At 36.8% G+C, this 21,111-nt stretch overlaps 1 protein-coding gene across 3 annotated transcripts in view; it reads left to right on the top strand.

Annotated features, from left to right (window-relative positions):
• The window catches only part of GALNTL6 (polypeptide N-acetylgalactosaminyltransferase like 6), a 1,245,596-nt gene that overhangs the window by 1,138,354 nt on the left and 86,131 nt on the right, over positions 1-21,111 (top strand). For 2 of the 3 annotated variants that reach the window (XM_045998477.1, XM_045998474.1), the window contains one exon: positions 14,047-14,154. The exons of the other annotated variant lie outside the window; for it this stretch is intronic. In XM_045998477.1, the coding sequence (XP_045854433.1) occupies positions 14,047-14,154 (108 nt within the window). The remainder of the gene's footprint in view (positions 1-14,046; positions 14,155-21,111) is intronic. 3 annotated transcript variants of the gene reach the window in all.

The raw sequence follows: 21,111 nt of genomic DNA, 5'->3' as shown, positions 1-21,111 counted from the left end.
GAATAAAAATACACAAATTTAATCATCCAAATCCAGTTTGCAAATGAAAAATGAAATAAACTTAAGGAAATAAAGTTGAAAGATTAATAAACATAAGAAAAATTAATGATTTAGACAGATTAATTAGACATCTTTTTTTTAAAAAACTGGCCATTAGAAAAGAAAGAAAATAAGACACAAAGAAACAATAATGGGAAAATGCAAGAACTCAGAAAAAATTTAAATAATTCTAAGAGACTATTCAGCTCAATTCTAGACGGATAAGGTTAAGATTATGGGTAAAATTGATGATTTTCAATAAAATGTAAATGACAAAACTGACATCCAAAAAGAAAAAAAAATCTGAACAGACTATATTCCTTTTCTTTTGTTATATGACAAATTACCACAAGCTTAGTAGCTTAAAACAACACAAAATTTTCTCACAGCCTCTGGGTTGGAAGTCCAGGATCTTTCAGCAGAACCTCTTGCTAAGGATCTCAGGAGGCTGACACCAGAACTTCAGCCAGCTCTATTCTTATTCACAGGCTCAGCTAGGAAAAGTCCTGTGTTCAGGTTCCCTCAGATTGTTGGCAGAATTGATTTCTTTGTGGTTGTGGGACTGACCTCCCCACTGTGCTGGCTGTCATTTGGATACCATGCAGCTCCCTCTGTGCCCCTCTCACAACATGGTGGCTAACTTCTTCAAGGCCACCAGTAGAATTTCTCTCATATTCAAAATCTTCCTATTCCTTCTCTCAGTTCTTTTTAGGTTTCAGGTGTTTGGTTAGAACCTCCAGGGTAATCTCCCTTTGATTAACTCAAGGTCAACTACATTGGGACAATAATCATATCTGCAAAATCCCTTCACCTTTGTCACATAATGTCACCTAATTACAAATGTGAAATTCACCATGCTTTCTCCCACACACAAAGGGAGAAGATTATACAAGGGCACGTACACCATGGTGTGGGTTCTGGGGGGAGACAGCGAGCATCTCAGATTTTGCCTATTGTGCTGTCCAATGACCATAGAAGAAATAGAGAAAATTGTCAAAGTGCTATCCCCTCCAAAAAACAAAGAACTAAATGCTATCAGTTTCTTACAAGTCTGTAGAGAACATGTACTACAATGTTTTCCAAAAACTGTTCTTTATTTTTTTAAGATTTATTGATTGATTTATTTGATAGTGAGATCATGAGCAAGGGGGAGAGGTAGAGGGAGAAGCAGACTCCCCACTGAGCAGGGAGCCCCACACAGGACACTATCCCAGGACCCTGGATCATGACCTGAGCTAAAAGCAGACGCTTAACCAACTGAGCCACCCAGGCACCCCAAATCCTGTTCTTTATTATTAACGAAGAAAACTAATATATAATATTGGCTATAAAACTAATATATAATATTGATGCATAATACTGATAGTAAATTCTGACCAAGATAGCAAAAAATGATAGAAAAATACACATATTTGACTTGTAAATTCTAACATTAAAAAATAATAATAAAAGATCACACAATAAAATAACTCTTCAAAGGTTAAGACACCAAATGGATATGTTTCAGTATTGGGACATGTACTAACATAGTTTACCTGAAGAGTAAATTGTAAAGGTTATAGTCATCTCCATAGGTAATACAGAGGCATTTGACAAACTTTGCAATCCACCTTTGAACAAAATACTTAATATTTGGCAAGATTAAATATAAATACATATTTGTATAATGGCTATATCTCAACTCAAAAACCATCAGCTAGCTTAAAGAGAAGCCTGTAGGAATTAAATTACTATTTAATGTCACTTAATAGTATTCTGGAGATAGGAGGCAATTCCATTAGACAAAAAAAGATATAAGACATAAAAATTGGAAGGGAGGAGTGAAATTTTTCATTAATTGCTGATAATATCACCCTTCACCTCAAGGTGAACAACTCAAGGGAAATAACTAGAAAACTACTGCAAACAAAATGAAATTTATTAATTTCCTGTGTGAAATGTTTATGTGGTGTGTGTGTGTGTGTGTGTGTGTGTGTGTGTGTGTAAATATAGAGAAAACAATATCATTTACATATAGAAAGAGCAACCCCAAAGGAAGACATTATTTACAATAGTAGGGGGGAAAACAGCTGGGAGTAAGCTTAAGAAATGTCCTAGACCTCATGAAGGAAGATTATAATGCTGCTGAGGGACACATAAGACTTGAATACATGAAAATTCATAAAGAAGATAATCCTCCCCAAGCATGCTAGTAAAAGTGGTAGCATGAATTTTATTGGGGGGAGGGGTGGCTAGACGCAATGCTTCTACTTCATAAGGCAAAAAAGATAAAAAGAATAAAAAGAAAAGTTCTGGGAAAACAGTGATGGAGAGTTAATCATATCTGATAATAAAATACAAAATAAAATTTGAACGAATAGACAGAGATATCTTTGGCACAAAATTTAAATAAATCCAGATAAATATGGAAATTTAGTATAAGATAGACTTAACACTTCAAGAGGAAGATAGTTGATTTCTTAGTAAATAGTATAGGACAACTACTCCTTTGGAGAAAAATAAAGTTGGATATATATATTATATATGTATATATAAATATAAATCACACTTCTTATTAAAAAAGAGATCCCAAGAAGATAAACCATTTTAAACATCAAAAATGAAAATATATAAGAACTAAAAAAATCCTGTAAGAACTAGAATGGGGGAAGCCTCCTAAGTGTAACTTTAAAAAAATAAATTAAAAATCCACTGGAACCAACGAAAGGAAAGATGAACTCATCCACATAAAAATTCTCTATGGAAGAAACACACAAAAGGGAAATGCTAATCTGAAGTAAAGTTATTTGCAACTAATACGCTTTAATACATAAAGACCAACTACAAATCAGTAAGATTAAATAGTTTTGGAAAGCAAAATAGAAAAAAGATTGGGGCAGCTCACAGAAAAGACATATAAATGACTCCTAAATATCAAAAGTTACTCATCTTCAATTACAATACGAAAAGTACAAATTAAAACTATAATGATACATTTTCACCTATTAGACTGGCAACAATCTAAAACTCTGATAACACCTATTAGATTGGCAACAATCTAAATGATGACGTGGTATAGGAAAAGAGACACTCTCAAACATGGCCAATTACAGTAGCAAAACATCATATGCCCTCTATGGGGAGCAGTAAGACAATATTCTACGAAATTTTCACTGTGCATCTGTGTTGGCTCAATTTCATTTCTAGTCACATAACCCACAACAAGACTCCCACCTGTGAGAAATGACTTATGCCCAAGGATATTTATCTCAATCTTGTTTTTGTTGATAAAAAAAATGGAAAACTAGAATATGTATCAATAAGAGACTGATTATTAATTATAACCTAGTTACAACATGGATTATCATATTGCCTTTAAAAAGAATGCAGTAGTTTTATTTTTACTATTAGAGAATAGTATCCAAACCTATTGCTAAGTGAAAAAAGCAAGGTATGAAAATATGTACAAAAATTAAATAAGGGAAGATGTTTTGTTATTTATATTCAATAATCTATATAAATAAATATATAATTATTTGTATAATATATGAATATACTTTATATATAATTTATAATATACAAATATATATAACTTTATATGTGCAATATAGTATATATTTAAGTACTTATAAAATTATAATATGTAGGGGTGCCTGGGTGGCTCATTCCATTAAGCATCTGCCCTCTACACAGGTCATGATCCCGGAGCCCTTAGACGGAGCCCTGCATCAGGTTCCCCTCCTCAGTTAGAAGCCTGCTTCTCCCTCTCCCTCTGCTTACTGCTCCCCCTACTTGTGCTCACTTGCTCTCTCTCTCTTTCTCAAAAATATTAATAAAATCTTTAAAATAAATAAATAAATAAAAATTTAAAAATAAAATTACAATACGCAGTTTCATATGCAGACAACATTCATAGACATATTCATATATCCAGCAAATATTTATTGAAAGTCTACTACATGTCAGACCTTGAGAATATAATAATCCACAGGAACAACAAGTTTTCTATCTCGTGGGTTGTAGTGTGAGGAGAGATGGATTATAAATAAATAAGAGAACAAATAAACAAGATAATTTCTGACATTTGGACATGCTAAAAAGAAATAAGCCAACCAATATTACAGTCCCAGAATACAGATGGTTGTATTTGACTGGCATAATGTTCTAAAAATATTTACATCTGTATGCTGAGGTGCGGGGCGGTAGGGGGATGGCTGCACTGTTTACAGGTGCCCCGTGTCTACCATATTAAACCTGATATCTGACTAGATACCCATAGATGGTCTCTTTGGACTTTTACAGGCCCCTGGCTTTGCTATCCTCTTAGTGGAGAGCATTTAAATTAGGTGATCAAAGCTTTGGTGGCATCATGGTGAGCATAGATTGGATGGTCAGGACAATCTTTAAAATATATCCAAATCTGCATTAATATGTTAATATGCATTTACGTAGACATCAGGATAGCTTAAATAGAAACTCTAGAGACAAATCTCAAATACAGACAGTCCAAAATTTCTAAATTAAAGCAGAGACTTGGGTCCATTAGAAAATCCTTGAGCAAAGGGAATCTGCAATTCATTCAGGGTGTTCTCAGCGTTGCCTCCCTTCCATGCATCCAGACTCAGGGAGCCTCATTCCCCTCTTCCCTTCTCTCCTCCAGGCTACAGTATCTCTTATCCAGCTGCCACCACACCACTGCTTTCAGCAAATATTCCACATATTACACGACTGACAGATTCATGGGGAAAATTACAAAATAATAACACATCAGCATCCCAAAGAGGATTCCCCCCCACACACCCAGGCCACTGTCCCCCAGTCCCCATGCTTGCTAATCTCCATAACTTTGGTTCCCAGCACTAACATCTAGTACACCAGCAAAGAATCTATACTTTTAATTAATAAGCATTTCTTACTTTCTCCACAGTTGTCTGAAAATACGAAAAAACTCCAATGGTGTTTAATTTATACTCCTAAAATAGTTTATTTGCCTCCCTAGAAGGGACAATTCAATCTCATTTTAGAAATATACTCCTTTTCCCTTAAACCATCTCTATACAAACTATCGTGACGATACTTTGTACAAATGGTTTTGTTAGAAATAAATTCAGCCTTATAAAATGTGCTCATTAGAAATCCTTTTTATGCCAAGGATGATTCTAAAATATTTTATATACCTTCTCATTGCTTTTATGAGACAGTATATTAGAGATCTCTTCTTACTTTCGAGCCTGCAAAGTACCTAGAAGTATAGTTGCAGTTTGTATCTAAAATGTGACAGAAGCCTTTTTATGGCACACTATACCTTCAGATACACAAAAAAATATCTGAAGTTGTTCCTGTGGGGTTTTTTCCCTACAATATTTAGCCTAGGTGACATAAAAATAACCATTTTAATTCAACATGCCCAGAATGGATCTTCCAAAGAAAATATTAAAATGACTCTAAGCTCATTCAGAAACTCAAAGATAAACAGAAACAGCTGTTAAATGTCTCACAACCCAGTCTGAGATTCATTTCAATTACCCAACAAAAAGTACCTCAGGTGTAACAGAGCATTTTCAAGTTAAATTTTATGTCCATTAGATATAAGCCTAGCGGCAAGTCTGAATTCCTCCCAGTTGTTACTTCCTTTATGTCTGATGGCATTTTCCTAATTCCCTGTTTAATTTTATTTTAGCTTTTATAGACAGTTGTAAAGTGAACAAAATATAACAATTTATACAGCATTCAGTACCTGTGTTAAGGTCAGTTTGACTTTCTGTTGAAATCGTTCTCTAATACTGACATTTTTTCCAAGTTTTTGTATTTTTCTGGTTGCCATTTTTCCCTAACAAGAAAAAGGAAATATAATCTAATCATTCTAATGCTTCTGGCAGGTAAATGCATAAAGCAAGTAAGCCTCCCCCAGCTATAAAGACATTCGCATAGAAAGTTAGCAAAAAAATCGTTCCTTACAATTCTCAAGCCCTTCACCCCAAATCCCAATTACGATAGCATAGAGAGCCTCAGAGTATATATACAGGTTAACTGTGGAGGTATGAGCATTTGATTTATATACTCTACATCAGGGTCAACAACTGCAACACACAAGGCCAGCATAAATCGATCCACAACTTGCCTCCTCTGTTCCAAACTGTGAGAGTGACAATTAAGAATACAATCTCTACCTCTCTCACACACGCATGTTCACAGACTTGCAGTTGTCATATGCCCTGACCCTCTCATAGAGGTCAACACATGTATACACAACCACCACCCCACAGAGACCCAATATACCAAAAGAATTAAGGTTCACCAATAGGAAGACTATATATCATGTGACCACTGTTCTTGAGCACCTATTTTGGGCCATTTAAGGGTGCTGTGTGTATTACTTAACTCAGTCCTTGCAACCGTCTTATAAAGTAGACACACGACCCCAAGATGACAGTGAGACAATGAGAAAGAGGGAGTAACCTGCTCAGTTCAAACCCCTACATATGTGTTCTTTCCACTGCTCCATACGATAAAAGCATATCACTTTCTCCCCAAGATAAAAATAACATGCAAATGCCACTATGGGACTTGAGGATTGCTCACATTTTTTATTTTTGATGAAATTTCTTCATATTGAATGTTGGTAAAAAAAAAAAAAGAATTTAATTGCCTATCAGCTGAAGCTTAGAAGAACCTTCACTTCTCCAAAGTTTCTACTGTAATGACAATTCATCTGAGTAGCTTTTGACTACTGTGCTTGTTTCAAATTATACCCTTGGCACTCCTAGACACTCAAACTCCCACTGTTCAGACAGGATTTTTGTTTTGTTTTGTTTTCTGATTCTTTACCTTACTAGAAGACAGAAACCCAATTCAGCCTAACTTAGAGGAAAGGAAAAATTGGAGATGACACTCCTGAAAGCAAACTGAAAAAGACAAAGAAATCCAGTTAAGAAATAGGCAGAAGACATGACTAGACATTTTTCCAAAGAAGACATATAGATAGCTAAGAGACACATGAAAAGACACTCAGAATCACTCATCATCAGGGAAATACAAATGAAAACCACAATGAAATACCACCTCACACTAGTCAGAACGGCTAAAATTAACAAGACAGAAAACAGATGTGGGCAAGGATGCACAGAAAGGAGAACACTCTTACACTGTTGGTGGGAATGGAAACTGGTCTAGACACTCTGGAAAACAGTTTGGAGGGTACTCAAAAAGTTAAAAATAGAACAATCGTATGACCCAGTATTTGCACTACGAGGTACTTAGACAAAGGATACAAATATAGTGATCAAAGGAGCACATGTACCAGAATGATTATAACAGCATTATCAACAAAAACCAAATTATAGAAAGAGCCCAAACAACATCCACTAACTGATGAATGGATAAGGAAGATGTAGTGGGGGGGGGGGGGTGTACATACATACGTATGTGTATGTATATGTATGTATGTGTATGTACATACACACATACAATGGGATATTACTCAGCCACCAAAAAGAATGAACTCTTGCCATTTTTAACAATGTGGACAGAGCTAAAATGTATTGTGTTAAGTAAAACAAGTCAGTCAGAGAAAAGGCAAATACCATATGATTTCACTCATATGTGGAATTTAAGAAACAAAACAGATGAACATAGGGATGGGGAGACAAAGAGAGGGAAGCAAACTATAAAAGACTCTTAAATATAGAGAACAAACTGAGGGTTGCTGAAGGAGAAGTGGGAAGGGGATGGGTTAAGTGGGTGATGGGTATTAAGGAAGGTACTTGTAGTGAAGAGCATTGGGTGTTATATATAAGTGATAAATTACCAAATTCTACCAAAACCAACACTACACTGTATGTTAACTAACAAAAATTTAAATAAAAACTTGAAACAATATATATATGTGTGTGTGTGTATCTATATATATATGCACACAAATATATATATACATATATATAAAGTTATAACCAATCTTAAATTTAACTTTAGTGAGTCAGTTGGATTGGCAGATTTCTAAGATACAGTGTTCCTTTATCTACAAAATTTCCCTCAAGAGACTTCTATTCAGTGCAATAAATAATTAATAGTTCTCAAAAAAAAAAATCAAAAAGAAAAGAAAAGAAAAAAAAAGTCAAGAAAATGGGTGAGCCTCTGGGGGGCCTGGAAATAAGGCCCCAAATACTGCTAGAACGATTTCTTTGAGTATCTCCCCTTTGTCTCTCTGTTGGCTTCATTCCCTCCAACAGACTCTCCTTCTACCCCTCAGACGTGGCCTCTGGAAGCTCTCCGGCTTTCCTTCTCTGCTTCATTACCAGAGTAGTAGTTCCAATCTAATGAAACCTCAAGGAAGAAGTTCCATCAGCAAGGCCTGAGTCATGTTCCTGTCCCTACCATTAGGAAGCTTGTATGACTGACAGCCCAACTGAAGGACAAAGGAGAAGCACATGTTTGGACAGTCTCCCCCCCAAAAAAATTGTTCTAAGATAGAAAGCCAATTTTTAAGTTCTTAAAGAATTTGTATTTATTCTTAGCAGATGATGAATCCAGAAAATTTAATCAATAGACTCAAAATCTGAAGACATATGGAAATAATGATAAAAAGCAAACACTTTGGGGCACACAGATGGCTCAGTCAGTTGAACATCCGACCCTTGGTTTCAGCTCAGGTCATGATCAGGGTCATGAGATCAAACACCAGGTCAGGCTCCAGGATGAGCAGGGAATCTCCTTAAGATTCTCTCTCCTTCTCCCTCTGCCCTTCCTGCCCCCATGCTCAGGTACATGTGCCCACTCTCTCTCTCTCTCTCTCAAATCAATAAATCAATAAAATCTTTTTTAAAAAACAAACATTTTGCCTCTCATGCACCTTCTAAGCTATATAATAATGAATTAAGGGAAATGAGGGATTATGTCCTTGGCCATAATATTTTTCCTAAAAAGTACTTTTAAGATATTCAAATTTGTTCTTTCTGCCCCAAGACTTAATATTTTGAATAAGACAATAAGTGATGTGTCTCGGTTTTTTTGCTCCAGTCCCCACCCTAATCACTGTTTTTAAGACTGCTAAGTGTTACCACAAAATATGAACACCGCACCTTCAAAGCAATGATCTGAACAAGGTCCCCCTGAAGCCCTGCTATCCCTTCCCAGACCACTTAAAAGCTCATTAAGTGCAAGACAGTTTGGGTACAATCTTTTTTTATACTGACATAACAGAGCATTTCTTACTTTGAAAAAAATCCTAAGCAGATGGCTCAAGAAACAAGAAACGAGAGCTTTTCCCCTGAGACTAGAAACTATCATGTCCTCATTCAAGACTGTAGATACATTTTCCAGTTTCTGCTTTTATTATATTCTGATCAGCAAATAAAAAATGGGGGTCAAAAAAGGTCAAAATAAGTTGCTCTTTTTTTCTCCTGATCACAAAGAACAACCCCAGCACCCAAGTTTCTAAGAATAAAACAAAGCAATGGTGTGTATGGGTGTATCTCTCTCAGGTTAAGTCAAACCAAAGGTGCAATTTTTGTCCCATCTGGCCCATAAAAATAGTTTGATGATAGACATAGCTTTTTTCAATACCTATGCACCAAACCTTTTTAGGTACCTTAATTTCTAGATAGATGGTAAAGTGGTCAATTATCTTTTCTTTTTTGATTATCTAATCTTAAGAAGTTTTTCAAATTTAGCACACTCAAGGCATACCATACAATTAGAAAGTTATTTTCTAGTCCCAGAAATGTAATTACTTATTTATAGATAATGTGTTATATTTGAACATTAACCATTTCTTTATGTTATTATAATCCAGATATAAATGAAAATAAAGTTGATAGATTATTATCTTGAAATTTATATTTGTTTATACTAAAGATCACAGCTTTTATTTTTAATGGGAACTACATGGTAGGTTATCATTAAATAACTCAGTTGTCTGGAATTAACCTCACTTTATATCAATAAACCAATAGTTAACTTATTCGATAAATATTTATAGAACACCAGCTCTGTGTCAGGCATTATCTGAGGTGCTTAGGATATATCACTCACTAAAAGACACAAAGACCTTTGTCCTCGCTGGGGAGAGAGACAGACAAGTAATAGCATAGTAAGTCTGTGAGGTATCTCCTGAGCGAGGAGGTAGTAAGTGCTTTGAGGAGAGAAGGAGCAGAGAGTGATGAGGATTCAGAGCGCAGACTGGGAGGGTGTTTGGGGCAAGAGAATTTGGAGCTAAGACTTGAAATCCATGCACAGATCTGGAAGACAATTTCAGACAGAGGAAACAGCCAGTACAAAGGCCCTAAGGTGGGAGGGTATCTGGCATGCTGGAGGAAGAGAAAGGAAGCCAAAATGGTTTGAGCAGAGAGGGGGATGGAAAGAAGAGTAGGAAATAAGATCAGAGAGATAGCAGGTTTTGGAGTAAATAAACTAATAAAAATCTTTTGAGAGTTTAGATCACTGTCTCCATATAGTATACTGTATTTCATCTTATACCTGATAATAATATTCCCATAACTATCCTCTGACAATCAATTTCTTACTGAAACTAATTTCATATTCCGTATGACTGGTATAATTGTATGATTCCATTTCATTTAACATTCTCTATGTCTAAGTTCCACTTTGTAGCTAATATTGAAAAGTGATTTTAAAAAATGAGGCATGCATTCATGGGGTGCCTGGGTAGCTCAGGGGGTTAAGCATTTGTCTTCGGCTCAGGTCATGATCCCAGGGTCCTGGGATCCAGCCCCGCATCAGACTCTCTGCTCAGTGGGGAGCCTGCTTCCTCCTCTCTCTCTGCCTGCCTGTCTGCCTACTTGTGATCTCTGTTTGTCAAATAAATAAATAAAATCTTTAAAAAAAATAATAAGGCAAGCATTCAATTATTCAGTCAATTTGAACTACATTATGAAAAAAATGCTCTGTGCTCATTCATGAGTAAAATAATATTGCTTTAAAATATTTATGTTGTCAAAGGAAGACACACTATTTGTAAATTTAAAACATTTCTCCAAGAATTAGATTCTTAAGCATGACAATGCCACAAAAAACTGTGTAAACCAAAATGTTTATTTTTAAAGAAATTATCAAACCATCCTACCAGGAAATGTCTTTTAAAAATGTAAGTCACATCCTTCAAAACAGATAAAGAATTTGATAAATGCCACAACAGCTGCACTTTCCTAAAGAACCATGTTGTCACACTGTCACCTCAACGTATCTACCTAGCTTGTCGGGATATGCATGCTTCTACTGAAATGGACGTTGTTACTGGGAGACTGAACAAAACAAAGAAGTGTTTGGTGATGTCCATAGTATAGAAGGAAAAAAAACAACTTCACTTAAGTCATAAACAGCGGATCTGAAATTGTATCAAATCAATACGAGACAGGTACCAAGGTTACATTATAGGAGGAGTACGTGCAATGGGAGATATTATGGTGTCCAGTTTTGAATAATACAATGTCCCACATATATTACCTTAGAATCACTGAATTTCAGCCTTTGAAAGGACTTTTTAACTTACAGAATGGTAGCCATTTTCCCTATTTTATTGAAATATAGCTAGCTGTGCTACAGTTGCTTTTGCAAGAGAGACCATATGACCTGAAAAGCCCAAGGTATTCACTCTGACATTTATAGACAAAGCTTGCTGACTATAGGTAGTATATTGATTAAACATATGGGCACTGAAGTTAGACTACTAGGATTCAAATCTCCATTCTGCAAGTGGTCAGTTACATGGCTTTGGACGAGTTACACAGCCTCTGGACTATCACTCCCCAACCTACATAATTGGGGGAAATAGTAAAGTCTGTCCTTAAATTCTGAGCATTAAATGAAAAAGGACATAGTACACCCTCATAAATGCTAATCTTATTGGTAGAAATACCTTCAAATATCAGCTAGGTCAACTATCCACTCAAAGTTTTATACTTGTCTCCAAAGTGTCATCTACTACAGATTTTAGCACAGCTAGTGATGCAGGAAGCCCATTTTATCTTTAATCATTCTGTTAAGAAAGTTCTTCTTCCATTGAGTTGAAATCTGTCTTTTTATAGCTCTATCCTATTAATCCCATCTCCTTGAGGTTCTACAGAACATCTCTTCCAAATACTAGGATCTTCAAATATTTAAAAAGGGTTTCTCTAAATCTTCTCAAGACTTCATATCTCTAGTTCTTTTTGTTACTTCTTCTAAAACACAGTATGCATCCCTTTCTCACTTCGGTCATTCTTTTTAGAAGGGAATATAAAGTATTTATCCAGGAATTGGCATAAGACTTCAGACCGATAGAGTCAGAACTTTACTCCTCAAACACTCCATATTATGCCGGTCATGTGTGTTTTATGCTACATAGTCTTTTTCCACCCCACCCTGTTCTGGAAGAGTTAATATTTTTAGACACAAAGACCTTATGTTTACCGTTTTTATGTTTAATCTAATACAGCTCCAGTCTCTCAAGATCTTTCCAGATGTTGGTATTATTGTTTAGAACATTCACTGCCCCCATCAGTTTCAATCACCTACACAGACTTCTGATGTCTTGATTCAAAAGATCAATAAGTTTCCCATTAAGTTGAAATTAATACCATGAGTAGTCCTGAACTTATTTAGAGCAACTAATATTGTTTTAGTAATCAAATTGCCTTCCCCTTGGATTTCTATCACCCTAATCACTATTTATTTGCTGGTTTCATTTGGGGTGTCATTCGTCTTATTGAAAGAAGTTGGAAGCAAATGTAAATTAAGACAGAAATATCTTTCTTTCTGTCTTTCAATATTACACTTTAAAACAAGCCGTATATCTGTATTAGTCAGGGCTCTCCAGAGAAACAACCAGCGGAATATGTACATATTAAGAGAGAGAGATTTGTATTCAGGAACTGGTTCACGTGATTGAGGAGGCTTGGTAAGTCCAAAATCTGCAGGGAAGGCTGACAAACTGAAGCCCCAGGGAGAGCTGCAGTTCAAGTCCACCAGCAATTGGCCGGCAGAATTACTTCTTGCTAGGGGGGAAGTCAGTCTTTGTTCCAGTAAGGTCTTCAACTGATTGGTTGGGGCTCACCCACAATACAGAGGATGTAATTTTTACTCAAAGTCCAATTAATATGTTAATCTCATCCAAAGAAAAAAACACCTCCATAGAAACATCCAGAACAATGTTTGACCAAATATCTAAACACTGAAGTGTAGTCAAGTGAAATATAAACTAACCATTTTGGTATCTAACTCTTTTTAAACTTTTTCTTAAATTGAAAATAGCTAAAAATCTATTGCATAGGATTCCTGGATTTTGTTTCCATAATTTTTCCTTTGATAGCTATGTACTCTGTTATATAAAACCATGATTAAGTGGGTGTCTAAGTGGATAGTCATGATAAAAAATAACCAATTAATTTGTTACCATATACAAATACCGCATTTTAACACATACCTTGAGTTTAATATTTCATGAGTCTACATCAATAATGAATTTTTTTCTGTACCTAAGAAAAGATTAAGGGTAGGAGAAATTAGAAAGTGACAATGATTTTTAAGGTGAGCTCTAGTCAAGCTTTCAGAATCTGGATGTCACTCAAAGTATGGATATGTCAGCATTCCTTAACTCATTCACCTATTTTTAAAATTCCATTTTTTATATTTTAAAATTTTGAATTGACACTTAAATTCCAATGCTACTTCTACAAATGATTTCACAAGATTGTCAAAACAAATAGCTATATAAATAATAAGATGTCTAAGCATTAAATGTCACAGCAATGCAATATTTGTGAACAAATTATAGTAGAATAAAAAATGCCAATGTGCTGGTTATGGAAGTTAGACTTTACTGAACTAGTATTTTGGGTCTATATTGTTATGGATCTAGGTTTTGAAAAATGTGAGTTTTTTTTCTTGATTAACCTTTTATGATAAATAGAAATTATTAATTTAGAGACTTCAAGAGATTCTAAAAACTTTTTATGAAACTTACTAATAATTCCTCTTTTTTTATCTGAAGTGTACTGTTCTCTTTTGTTATACTTTTAAATTTCCTCTCTTTAGGTTTGGATGTGTGGAGGAGAGATGTTTGATGTCCCATGTTCTAGAGTTGGTCATATCTACAGGAAGTACGTTCCCTATAAAGTCCCTTCCGGGACCAGCCTGGCAAGAGTGAGTAACGGGATCAGAATAAGTTGGGCTTGATATGGCTTCCTGTAGGCAGACTAAGCAGCCTCATACATGGTATAATTGGTGACAGACGGAGAGGCACTGTCTGACAGAAAAAATTGACTAAAATATAAACACCACCACTTGTCACTCCATTTGACAGGCTTTAGTATATAAACCATTACTGTGTTCCTCAGAGTTTTATTTCTGTTCCTTAAGGAAGTGTTAATTATTAATGTGAAACAAGAATTACTGTTCATAATTGTTTCAAGGCTCTTTCACATACATTATATTTAATCTTTACCTATACCTTCTGAGATTGATATTCTTATCCTTATTTTATGGATGAAAACTGGGGCTTGCCAAGGTGTCCTGTCTATGCTCAAATGAATGATAAATAGCAGAAGAGGGGTTTAAGCCCAGGTCTTCAGAATGGATGTCCAGTACTCCCCCTTCTTCCCTTCAAGGAGTATAACAAGATATATAAAAAGTCAGATGGAAAAAGGCATATATACAAGACTGGGAGAAGTGGTTGTCCAAATTCTGGCTTCTCATTTGCATCTCATTTGCAACTAGAGCCAGCTCTGCCTAAAATTTTACCCCATCCTCAAAATCCCAAATTTGGCCAGTTGCAAGATGTTTTTTCAGATACTGTTTCAAATAAAACCTTTTTCACAGGCTAAATGAAAGGATTCTTTTTCTTCTGCATTTTAGAATGTTTTCAGACATCTTTGGGAAAAGTCACAATACCTTCTTGAAATAATCCTGATAATTTCCGTGTTTTCTATGTGATTGTCTCTAGAGCTGGGTCAGTTGTATTCACTACAGTATGTACCTGCCACTGCAGAGATGCAAAATCTGGGGGAAAAGGTGGTTTTGCCACATCCCTTCGCTCAGTGTTCTCCTAGGAATCTAATCATGAATTATTCATTTCCGTTCTTTTACTAGTAAGGCTGCACCATATAACTATTTGAATCTTTTATATAAAGCTCAATAAGTTCATAAGCTTCTTTAAAATATAAAGTAGTTCATCAGGTTTCATTAGAATATCAATCCCACAAAGGCAGAGGATTTCTCTGTTTTATTTGCTACTACCTTCCCAACACCTAGAACAAGGCTTGGGAAGCACTCAACAAATATGTGTTGAAAGGATTAATTAATCAGGAAAAATTAAGGCTAGAAAATGCTACAGATTTCCTTACTAAAAGTTGAGCATTTCAGGGAAGTATAAAAAATATTTCATTTCTAGTGAGTCTTTTTGGGGAAAGAGGATTCTTTCTTACTCCCTTTCTGAGATTGTCAATACTATCCACTTCCTTAAGCCACATCCATAATCTTTTTTATAACAGCTGGAGTTAATAGTCATGAAGCTACCTCACATACACCTTGAAGGGAAATAGTCATATTATTATGCCCTCTTCAAAAGATTAATAGCGTATTCCATTGAGTAGCTGTAAAAATATGCTCTTTGAAATAAAATCACAAAATCATAAAGCAACTAAAGAGCAGCATCTTGGGCAAGGACATATGATTTAATTTTGTCATAAGACTAAACACACATGAATCTCCGAGTGCATTCAGGAAAACAGCAAGAATTCACTGAAAGGTCCAGTTTTGAGCACATATCACAAATCAGCCATGTGGATATCATAAATCGCAGCATGTTGAACTACCCCAAAGATAATGCTGTTGTCTCTTGTCACTTTCACCCACTCAACTGTGCCTGGTTTGTGCCCCATCATTCATTTGCCAGACGGATGGAGTGTGCACTTGGTTTGTAGTCAAAATCAGTGTGTATGAACTGGAGGGGAAGTTGTGCTGCTCCAGAGGGTGTATTTTCAAAAAATAAAACTGTTCATATATTTTCAAGAAGGAAATTAAATACTTTTTCAAGGACTGTCAAATATAGGAAAACTAGGGCTGGCACATAAAATTCCCAGCCAAAAGGGAATGCTCATTCAATTCATGGGGCGGGGGGGAAGCCCATAATTCTGAATTTTAATCTTTGCCACTTAAATTTTACTTGAGGGCTCATTTTTAGTTTTTTTTCTCAACTGCTAGAGCAACCAGAAAGTCAAAAAAATTGAAGCTCCACTGTCAGTCTAAAGAATGTTTTATGATATTTTAAATAAAAAATATATTAAAATGAAAAACAATTCTGATTTTTGGGAGAGAGACTCAACTACCTGCTACCCCCATGTCGTTACTAAATCATCAAAAATGATGAGACTTTAAAGGTGCTTCAGGTGCAGGGCTATGTCTATTCAATAGGTAGTTAATCTCTCCAGCCTCATCAGGAAATGTTGAAGATGGAGATTTTTAATTCCAAAGGTTTGTTTTCTTATTTTACAAACTCACTTAATTTTTCAAAAATTTGCACCTTTTATTTAGGTAACTATATAAACTGAGGATTCTAGCTAACTTCCCAACACACACACACACACACACACACACACACACACACACACAATTGTGTGAATAACCTGCCGTCCTCTAAACAGAGCACAAGTGCGTATTATAGAAACAAATTCAAATAACTAGTACCTTCCATTTACCTAGCATTACAGTCTGGTTGCAAGAGACAAGATAGCCATATATGAAACCATCAGAGGACACTACAGGACAATAAGAAATCTTTCAAATGTATTGTAAAGATATGTATAGGTAGAGGGAGGAGGAGGGGGGAGGGGTGCCATAGCTGTTGAATTGAAAGAGGACCTTCAAGGACACCTCAGTTAAATGAACAAATTTTACAGAATAATGCTTCCCAAACTCAGGACCAGTGACCCAGAGCCAGGTTCTGGACCAGTTTTCACCCAGCTTCAGCGAACTGAGAAAAATAAGAATCACAAAGATATATATACTCAATTTAAAAATATCTTTTTAAGCAGGAATCAGAGCCTTTTTTCTTTTTCATGATAGAATGAATATAAAATAGATTATTATTAATGCCTTTATTTGGCAAAAATAAAAATTAGCATCCCTCTGTCAGTTCCCATAAAATGCAAAAATCCAGGATATAGTGATTTACAATTCACAGTCCTCTGGGAATCAGAGTATTCACTCATCATGAATCAAATTAGATATTTTGCTGAGTCAGCATCCTGTCCAGTGTTTGTTTGTACACTGGGTATTGTTGTGGTATTTTTCACCAGGAACAAACTGCCAGTCCCTGAGGGAAGGGATGCTAATCCCTATTGTCAGAGGGAGACTAGACAGTCCCCATGGCTGTAGTGATGATTGTCCCTTTCTGGAGAGGACACTGTCCTCATCACAGAAGAGTGAGCAGCTCCTCAGTGAAAGGCCACCTGCACCTCCGCACAGCGGAAGTGGCTGAGTGGACAGTGCGTGTTAGACTCCAAGGAGACTTCATTCTGATGGGTCATGAGTTGAACCATGCACTCTGCCAAAGGAGCAGCCATATTGACAACTCCCAGACCTCTCAGTGAGTGCTAGTATGTTTGGGGACAGTCAAAACCACTGGACCTGAGATCAGTGGCTCTGTGAGCAGAACATGAGAAAGGGGCAGAGCCATTACCCCGTGGATAAACATACATTCTATAGCACATGCGTCATCCCACAGAGGTAACTTTACCCAAAGGAGTTTCCCCAGGAGGATCCCAAGCCAGTGAAGGGCAGCCCTGCAGACTGTGAGGGGGGCTGTCCTGGAGGTTCACACAGCTGTCCTCCCTAGTTCCAAAGGAGGATGGCCTGGGACACAAAATTGGAAGCGACCTTCACTCTAAGTTTGCAATGGATGTGACAGAATGCAAATCAAGGGGTGGTATACTTCTGTGGTTTGCCACTGACATAGTATTAGTAATACTTTCTTTTCTAAAATTTTATCTTGCATTTTATGGCAACCATCATCCAAGTTGCAAGATAAAGCTATAAAACAAAAGAAGTCAAACCCCATAAAAATCCGATTGCACAAGATGGCCTGGAGAACTTGAAAATGTAACTCACATTAGAAGGGATAAGGTTAAAGGTCAACTGAGCGGAGCTGGGAAGGTGAATTGAGACCTGTCTGCCCAAGGCTTAACCCTCACAGGGAGGCCTGGAGTAAACAGGGGCAGCTGGAGCAGAAGAGCAGGGGCTCCAGCCTGAGCTCCCACCTGTAGGGAGGAGCAGGCACAGACAGTGAGAAAGCATTCTGTTTGGGACCAATGGAGCTAAACTGGGAATGTACATTGGAGACAGACTATGGAAAACCCCATGTGCAGGACAGGGTGCATTTTTCTTATAGATTGTAGGGAGGTACTCAGAGTTTTTGAGCCGGAAATGCCAGGATAAAAATAAAAGGGGGTAAAAACAGGTCAATCAACAAGTAAATATTAAGTGGGAGAAAGTCTAAAGAAAATAACTTTTGAATGTAGGAAACATTTGTAAAGAAAATTCCCTAAAAATTTTTATTGATTTGCCGCACTGTGCAGTGAGAGGGAGGCCAAATGTGGCTATGAGGTTTTCATCAACGCTTCTAAGAAAAAATCATATCAGTACAAAAATGGGGACGCAAGGAAGGGGAAGGGGGAAAAATGCTCAAATTGGTTTTAGATAAAGAGGGTGAGGAGCGACCACCTTACACGAGTTCAGGGAGAGCCAGATCTCTGGAGACTTGCACGGATTGCTCATCTAGAGTTCTGAGAGCCCACAAAAATCAGATTTTCTATGTCAATAAATGTTCATTTCTGAAAGAAAAAAAAAAAGTATATCATGCCAGGCACTATGCTAGATCCTGGAAGTATAAAGGATGAACAAGATAAACAAAAACTTTTTTTTTAAAGATTTTATGTATTTATTTAAGAGAGAAAGAGAGAGAGAGAGAGAATGTGTGCTCACAAGCAGGAGCATGGGGGGTGGAAGGGCCAGAAGGAGAGGGAGAAGGGGACTCCCTGCTGAGCAGGGAGCCTGAAATCATGACCTGAGTCTAAGGCAGACACTTAATCGACTGAGCCCCCGAAGCCCCCCAAACTTTTCCTTCTCATAACTAGTGGCCTTGATAATGACAGTCAGGTGGCATCCACACAGTCCAGCAATCTATACCTATCAATCCAAATACCATGAGGGTGAGCAAAGGGTTAAATAAATGTAAATAAACTCTCTGTGGAATGAGATCTGTATCTTGTATACTTATTTTAAACTATTTTGTGGAGATTATAATGTTATCATTGGGATTATGATTTTAGAGAAGAGGAGGTATATCTCATATACCACATGTAGCATTATTTAACACATAGCGATATGTGTTCTATATTAATACGTAATGTTTAATGATCCTAAAGGCCACACTGTGATCCACATCCAAGTTACAAATGTTTTTTGGTGTTTTTTTTTTACACAATTGGTTTTCACCTTATGTATTTACTTAGGGTTTCTTGGCAGAATGCAATGAGCTTTGAGGATGTCCTATGGTTATTATACTTTATGGGCATGGATATTAAACTTGAGGTCTGAGGGAGAATGGTGGTTTTTGCCTCTGTCGGCTATGAAGTGACCTCTTAACCTATTTCCCACATTGTCATTCCTCTGGTGTCATATCCCTGGAGACATTTGCTTCTGCAGACTCCATAGATCCTCTTAGACTGTTGAAATTGGTCAGGGTGGAGGGAGGTACAGAGGAAGAGGAATAGGGGAGGAGAGTTTCAGTGTCAAAGCCAGACCACCCGGAGTCGATTAGTACGTGCCCTCTCATCCTTCACCCTGGTGTCAGCTATCCCAGTCTGAAGCAGCTGAGATGGAAGAACGCCAGCTCTGACGTGTGCAGCCCTCCCTCGTTTATGTCAGAAGAATATATCAGTCGAGGAAAAGCTTTAGCAAAACCAAAATGACTACTTTGATATCAGAAAATAAAATCACCAACAAGGCTATAAAGTACGGTGATGAATAGGGAAATCTGCTCCCACAAACTGACCTTTCTCCTTTGATGACTGTAAATCAGTTTACTCTCATAAAACTGCTCAGCAAATAGGAACTATAGCATGACAACCTTAGCCATCAAGGGCAGGCAGCCCTCTTCCTGTTGCTCTTAAAACTGTAGAATTCACGTGCATCATCTGAAACAATCTTTGAGTTCAGGGACATGGCGGCCTCTCATGGGCTTTCTCCCAAAAAGCAGGAAAATGATGAATTCTTCCAAAAGACTCTGCTTGCATAAATGGCTAGGACTTCTGGGCAGAAGCAATTCCTCCGAAAACAATAACTACCTCTAATTCTTCCTTACAATATAACAAAAAAGGCAGTAAGACTGCCTGGTACTTAGGGCCAGAGCTAAAGATGATTCACATCCTGCAATCATGCATTTGCTTCTCTCCCCTTCTCGGCCACATTTTAGAATATCATATCCTCTCTTTAGATGGGGCTCTTTATTTAAAATTTAAATACTATTTCATTATTCTTCGTGAGAGTCTCCCTAAAGAAAACAACCATAAGTTTATTATGTGTTAATCATGATTCAATATATCATTAAGGTACGATGAGTCCATTGCATGCTATGAAGATAAGAGTCATCCCTAGAGTCTCAACAGAAGCTCAGGCTGGAGAAATTTTTCAGTAAATATTTCCCAATTGCCTACTATGGAGAGGCATAGAGCATGCTTCATGTCCTAAGCCAATAGCATTGGGCCATCCCTTTGTAATGGAAGGTCACATCCCCCAAGGACATCGCCTCACCCTCAAGATAAGTTTCTGGCACATAACACTAGTATAACACTCATACCCACCCTTTAACGATGGCCCTTGTTCGAACACTGGACATTTTATGCCTGTTTTGCATAAAAGGAAAACAAGACAAAGTAAAACTACTCTATCTGCCAAGGACCTAGAGAGAGGAGTTGGGAAAACATGAAACACAAACTTATTTCCCACTGCTTAACCCTCACTTGTTCCCTTCACTCCTAAACCAGTGCTATCAGAATTTTTTTTAAGTATCCACATGTTTTTGTCTATTTAACAAATAACAAC

This window comes from Meles meles, chromosome 2 (genome assembly GCF_922984935.1).
Source record: "Meles meles chromosome 2, mMelMel3.1 paternal haplotype, whole genome shotgun sequence".
Taxonomy (NCBI): Eukaryota; Metazoa; Chordata; class Mammalia; order Carnivora; family Mustelidae; genus Meles; species Meles meles.
This window is presented reverse-complemented; position numbering and strand designations above follow the sequence as displayed.